The sequence below is a fragment of the Diadema setosum genome, chromosome 18, assembly GCF_964275005.1.
Source record: "Diadema setosum chromosome 18, eeDiaSeto1, whole genome shotgun sequence".
In the NCBI taxonomy this organism is placed as follows: Eukaryota; Metazoa; Echinodermata; class Echinoidea; order Diadematoida; family Diadematidae; genus Diadema; species Diadema setosum.
This window is the reverse complement of record NC_092702.1, coordinates 12,171,383-12,178,746: the sequence shown is the minus strand read 5'-3', so window position 1 is coordinate 12,178,746 and position 7,364 is coordinate 12,171,383. Positions and strand designations below refer to the sequence as shown.

Genomic DNA, 7,364 nt, shown 5'->3' with positions numbered 1-7,364 from the left:
AGGCCGAGTTATCCCCGAGTCCGAGTTTAGCCTGACCCCGTTCGGGTAAGTTCTGAGACGGAACCTTTTTGGTTAATATTTCACATTTTCGTTGTTACCCATTCGAATATCTTGTTATTCCACTCATTTGGGAGCGAAATTTGACAATTTTTTCAGGCGTACCAGAACTTTGTTTGTTCTTTAAATCGAAAAGCCTTTAGGATCCACCTGACCATTTGGCATAATCTTGCCCCACCTCCGCACACACGTTTTATATACAATATGCGAATGTTGTGCCTCGGGCAAGCTCATGCACCATGTATGGTAGCCCTACTACATATCGACCACCCTTATTGAAACCGACCGCGTATAATTCGCGCACTGAACACTTAGTACGCACTTCTCTGCGCGCAAAGCACATAAAAATGGATTGGCTTTGAATGTAGATGAGGATGGTGTGGGAAAACGCGATAATTCACTGTTCATTAATGGTTTTAATCAAGGACAAAATTTCTAATGAATATTTTCACCGAATCGTAATGACAGCACAATGTAATGTCTATGGAAGTTTCTAAAAGGCTTCTAAAAAGCTTCGTACAACACGGTGTTCAATACAACTCGGTTTGCGTGCATTGTCAATGCAAAAACAGCGGTCGATCCTAATAATGCGATTTACCGCGGGGATCTGAAACGAGGCCACGCAAGTTCGTCGGCGATATTTTTGCACTGAAACTTCGAATCAAAAAGGGAACAACGGCATTTGATAGAGCTGGATTTTCTCAATCACGTAGGTCAAGTTTTTTACGTGAATTTTAGTGTTAAATATTCTTATCAAGCAAAAAAACATTAGGCGGTCGATAAGTAGTAGGTCCAACCATACTGAGTAGTGCAGAGGAGGCCATCGGGGATGGGGAGGTGGGTGACGAGTCCCCCTGGAATTTTCCTGGGATTTTCTGGGGGACCGCTCCGACCCCTTGATTTGTAAAAGTAAATATCCTAATTCTTCTTCTTCTTCTTCTTCTTTTTTGTTCTTTTTTTTAGCATTTCTAATAGATCTGTTCCTGCGAACCTGATATATATATATATATATATATATATATATATATATGTTGATAAGGTAGTCCACGTGTTGGCAAGATAAAAAGATAAGTAAGAAAGCTGCAACAAAGTTCATGCTGTATTCACCAACGGTTTATTTCTTCACACAAATTTTCGAGCGTCTCGCCGCCCTTTCTCAAGTATGATTAGGATGGAAGCTGTTGTACTTAAGACACGTCTGTCTGTCTGTAGGTTTGTGGTAAACAGACGTGTTCAGCTTCCCTCCTTCTTTGCGGATAGTCACATCAAGAAAGTGTACTTCTGACCTAGAGCTGTCCATAGTAAATTTGATGTCGGGATGAAACATGTTGAGCTTGGAGTGGAACTCCGACAGCTGTTCGTCAGAATGGGGCCAAATGAGAAAAATGTCGTCAATGTAGCGGACGAACATGCTAGGTTTTAGAGTTTCTTTCGAGAGGAATTCTTCCTCGAGTACGGCCATAAAAATGCTGGCATAAGCTGGCGCAAATTTTGTACCCATGGCAGTACCCTGAGTTTGTAGAAAGCATTCATCATCAAATGTGAAGTAATTATGTTTCAAGATGAACTGGGCAAGACGACAAATGTCTTCTATGGGCATGTCAGAAGAAGGGTCGTGTTTGGTCAAAAATCTACGCAATGCATTAACCCCATCGGAGTGAGGAATGTTCGTGTACAGACTGACGACATCCAAAGTGACTAGAGTGCAATTTGGAGGAAGCTGAATGTTGTCGAGTCTATTAAGAAAATCATTGGTATCTTTTACATAGCTCTCGATGTTATGTAAGACCCCTTGTAGATACTTGTCAATGAAAGCTGACATCGGTTCAGTAAGTGAACCTACACTGGAAACAATTGGCCGTCCAGGCGGAATGATCTTATGTTCTCTCGATAACTCAGTAATTTCGGAAGTTTCCAAATCTTCAGCATTTTTGTCAGTGGCATTTGCTACCATCGTCGGAAGTTTATGGATCTTAGGTAATGTGTAAAATCTACTAGTTACCGGCTTACTTGGTACAAGTTGTTTCGCTTCTCTCTTATCGATGTGTTTCAGGTTATTACAAAGAGTCTCAGCTTCCTTCGTGAACAAGCTCGTAGGGTCACTGTCAAGCTTCTTGTAGAATCTAGTGTCGGACAGCTGTCTTTCCGCCTCGGTGATGTAGTCCGCTGTATCCTGGATGGTGACGGCTCCCCCTTTGTCAGCAGGCTTAATCGTGATGTCAGCGTTGTCACGCAGGGATCGGATGGCGTCTTGCTGCTTCCGTGATATGTTCGATGAGGGTTCCCGTTCAGTCTCCTTCAGCAGCTTGTCGAGGTGTCTCTCCACATTGCTCACAAACGAGTCGATGAAGGGGTTTCTTCCGCTGGGGACAGCAGGGCGTCGCTTTTGATAGACTAGTTTCCTCGTCGGCCTATAGGTTGCGACGCTTCTTCTTCCTCTGCCACTGCCTCAGATTCTGGGCACCTGTTTGCCGCGCGGAGTTCGGTTCGGCGGATTTTTTGTGTGAACTGGAAAGTGTCGGCACACAGTTGCACTTTATCGAGTCGCCTGTTAGGGCAGAAAGACATACCGAGACCAAGTACGCTCTCCTCCCCTTCAGACAAAGTGTAACTCGATAAGTTAACTATAGGCCTATTATTCCTCTCACTGTCACTAGCAGGAGATCTAGTACCTGTACCAGCAAGGAATGTTGACTCACCGCGTAGTTTCTCCAGCTTTTTTCTTTTGAGGGCCATGCATATTCTCAGGTGGTTATTGTAATGCGAGTCTATTTGTGTAATGACTCCTGTCGCGTCAGAGTTCTCGCTACGGAGGATGTCGATGAGTAGTTCTTTCTGCTTTCGTGATGTCTCCGTCAAACGTTTTTTCCTCTCGTAGGAATCTTTGAGAGCAGCGTTTCTCAGAAGAGCTGAGGCCTTGTTGACGATGTTGGTAGCGCGCTGGCTGTTGTACGTTGATCGCATTGGGTTCTTCAGACGAAATCCTTTCGGTATCAGGCCACGTTTCTTCGTTGTAGAAAGGAAAAAAATATATCCGAATGTGTCTGGGCTAGTTTTGTCACAGTTCTCTCGGTTTTCCTTCGAGCGTGGAGGCAATTCGCATGTAGAATATCCATGTTGATAAGGTAGTCCACGTGTTGGCAAGATAAAAAGATAAGTAACAAAGCTGCAACAAAGTTCATGCTGTATTCACCAACGGTTTATTTCTTCACACAAATTTTCGAGCGTCTCGCCGCCCTTTCTCAAGTGTTGATACTGAGAGAACAATAACAAAATTAAGCCATAACAATATATTGCAACCGTGTTGCCAAGGATGCGCGCTTTAACGCATCAATGCTAGGCATCCTAACACCCAGCGCGCATCCTGGCAACAGTGCAATGTTACGTCATAATGAAATGACAATGAGTATAAAGCATACATGAAAAAACTTGGCACGACTGATACAGAAGTAATATTCCTCTGAATACGCAGCTGCGGTGGTAATGTAAAAGCAGTGCATTATTTCTTTCAAAATTCAACATACACTATAAATTAACTTTAATTCTAGTGTATAGATAATCTTTACATAATCTGAAATTATCATGATTAATATAAACATTCGATTTTTTTTTTTTTTAAATCAAACTGAATCGTCACACTGATGGTTATGCAAAATATGTGCAAGCAGTTTACTATTCCTTTCAAACTTCAGCATACACATACATTAACTTCCAAATTCTGGTGAGTAGATAGTCTTTAAATAATCTGAGACTATAGCATGAATATGAAATACGTGAAAAATCATATTTTCTTCTTTTGATTAAATAGATACGTCACAATACGTCTCGGAGTGGAAAATAGACTGGTTCCAAGAAATGGTTCAAAGGAGCGTCAGCATTAATGATAAGATCTATTGCAGCGGGGTAAGCGGGAGAACATACAACAGTAAGCGGCGCACCTACTTGTAAAAAGTGTAGTTTGTAAGCCATGATAGATCTATGTTCAAACGATGTCAAATATGCGCTCACCTAATCACAGATACAGATATCACACTTGGCTCCGGCCACACCCTCCATCCGACGTCAGGGGACTGCAACAGCAAGAATGTAGTATACAGCCTTACATGCAAGCAATGTCCCCTGGCTGTCTACATCGGAGAAACAACAAATTTCAGACAACGTTTCAACAATCACAAAAGCACAATCATTAGAAGTCAAACACAACATCCAGTCGCAGAACACTTCAACAAAACAAATCACACACTAACAGATCTGCAATGTCGCATTTTATACAAGGACATGGAAGCATTTGAAGAAAGACACGTGAAAGAACTAAAAACAATCATCCGCACACGAAGCTTCCAGGGACAGGGCATGAACATAGATCTATCATGGCTTACAAACTACACTTTTTACAAGTAGGTGCGCCGCTTACTGTTGTATGTTCTCCCGCTTACCCCGCTGCAATAGATCTTATCATTAATGCTGACGCTCCTTTGAACCATTTCTTGGAACCAGTCTATTTTCCACTCCGAGACGTATTGTGACGTATCTATTTAATCAAAAGAAGAAAAATATGATTTTTCACGTATTTCATATTCATGCTATAGTCTCAGATTATTTAAAGACTATCTACTCACCAGAATTTGGAAGTTAATGTATGTGTATGCTGAAGTTTGAAAGGAATAGTAAACTGCTTGCACATATTTTGCATAACCATCAGTGTGACGATTCAGTTTGATTAAAAAAAAAAAATCGAATGTTTATATTAATCATGATAATTTCAGATTATGTAAAGATTATCTATACACTAGAATTAAAGTTAATTTATAGTGTATGTTGAATTTTGAAAGAAATAATGCACTGCTTTTACATTACCACCGCAGCTGCGTATTCAGAGGAATATTACTTCTGTATCAGTCGTGCCAAGTTTTTTCATATATGCTTTATACTCATTGTCATTTCATTATGACGTAACATTGCACTGTTGCCAGGATGCGCGCTGGGTGTTAGGATGCCTAGCATTGATGCGTTAAAGCGCGCATCCTTGGCAACACGGTTGCAATATATTGTTATGGCTTAATTTTGTTATTGTTCTCTTCTTCTTCTTCTTCTGGTTAAGTCTGCCTCCTTCAATAGCCTGAAGATTCTTGCAGACTGGTGCTATTTACATTATAATACAATTTATTTACAGATATTTACAAGCACATAGAAAATTTGACGAAAACAACTAGCCACTGTGATCAACCGTTAGACGGTTTCGAAATGATCCCACAGATGGCGCAGAAACAATGTCTGACGACAGGGAATTCCAGTTCCTTACAGTTCTTGGGAAGAACGAATGGCGATGCGATTCAGTTCTCGAATATGGTACCTGATAGGAGTGTGGTTTCGAGGCTCTCGTTAACTGAGTAGCCTGTTTGATAATATAGTCCTGTGCTGAAAGAGGAGTAAGATTATTGTGTATTTTGTACATCATAATTAGCCTGTCATTTTCTCTGCGCTGTTCCAGAGTGGTCCAATCAAGCTCTTGTAGCATTTTGGTGACACTTGAGGTGTTATGGTAGCGATTTAAAGTGAATCGCGCAGCTCTTCTCTGGACCATTTCCACTTGGTGGATTAGGTTCTTGGTGAATGGGTCCCAAACTGTAGAAGCATTGGTCGAACCAACGTTTTGTAAGCTGTGGCTTTAACATCAGAAGATTTTATGCGAAGATTCCGTTTTAGAAATGCAAGCACGTTATTGGCTTTATTGACAGTATTATTGATGTGTTGGGTCCACTTCAAATCAGAAGTAATGGTTACACCTAAGTACTTCACGGATTCAACAGATTCAAGAGGGACGTTATTTAGATGATACACGTGTTGCACCTTACTTCTTTTCCTGGATATTGTCAAAACCTTGCACTTATCTGTGTTCAAATCCATCATCCATTTTTTCGCCCAGTCACCAATTTTGTTTAGGTCCTCTTGAAGATTTTGCGTATGATGTTGATTGTCGATGGTCATGTAAGAAATTGCATCATCGGCAAAAAGGCGAACCTTTGACGCGAGACCATCAGGCAAGTCATTGATGTAAAGCAGAAAGAGGCAAGGCCCAAGAACCGAGTATCAACACTTGAGAAAGGGCGGCGAGACGCTCGAAAATTTGTGTGAAGAAATAAACCGTTGGTGAATACAGCATGAACTTTGTTGCAGCTTTGTTACTTATATATATATATGTATATATATATATATATATATATATATATATATAGTGGCTACTTGTATAGCGCACAGGTCCACTTTTCAGTGCTCATGGCGCTTCAAAAATGAAAAAATATCATATATTTACATGCATATACATATTCAAACATTTCAACAAAGAAGAAAATGGTAAACAAAAGCAAATATATACCATTCAAGGCAGGAAGGGTAGGAGGGAGTTGGTGGTGGAGGCGGTTAAGGAGATGGAGGAGGAGTACCGCTTTGCCAAGGCTGTACAGCAGGGAGTGCAGGGAGCATGGACCCGATGGGAAGGGGTGGAGCAGAGGAAGGTGTCATGGAATGACCTCTGGTCAATGTCCTCTGGAGCTGTGCGCTTCATGATCAGTTCCACCTTTGATGTTTTGCCGTCTCCAGTAAATCTTCAGAGATGGGGCATTGTGGAGGATGGTGGATGCAGGGTCTGCAACAGGGCGAAGGGCTCACTAGAGCACATTTTGTCAGCATGTGGAGGTCTATTACAGGCCTATACATGGAGGCATAACCAAGTGTTGAAGGAGATGGCGGAGGTGGCGAGGGTGGCAGTGGAGGCAAGGAAGAAGAATGGGCCTCCTAGGGTGAGGGGAATCCGGTTTGTGAAGGAGGGTGTGAGATGCAGTGTGAGAAGGAAGGGTCAGAGGGATGATGGTGGGGGAATCTTAGCAGCGGAGGATGATTGGGAGGTGCGGGTGGATGAGGGAAACCGTACAGTGCCAGAGGAGGTGGTAGTAACTGCCCTTCGGCCGGACATGGTGCTGGTAGCTAGGTCTGTGCACAGGTTAGCAATGGTGGAGCTGACTGTGCCATGGGAGACAAGGATGGATGAGGCAAGGGAAAGAAAGTTGGATAGGTATGCTGAGTTGAGGGAGGAGTGTGAGAAAAGGGGGTGGAGAGCGGAGGTGCATACTGTAGAGGTGGGGTGCAGGGGATATGCTGGTCGATCGGTAAGGAGGTGGGTCAGAGGGATGGGAATAGGTGGTAGGGACGGGGAAAGGTGGATCAGGAGAATTTGTGGGGCAGCAGAGACAGGATCTGCATGGATAGTAGGGAAGGCTTGGGGGGGTGGTGGGAATAGGGGGGTGTAG

General features: G+C 42.6%; 1 protein-coding gene across 1 annotated transcript; it reads left to right on the top strand.

Annotated features, from left to right (window-relative positions):
• The first annotated feature begins 6,485 nt into the window (after positions 1-6,485).
• On the top strand, positions 6,486-7,364 carry LOC140241994 (uncharacterized). The gene has a single exon (XM_072321736.1). It carries the CDS (start codon positions 6,486-6,488, stop codon positions 7,362-7,364), a length of 879 nt encoding a protein of 292 aa, XP_072177837.1.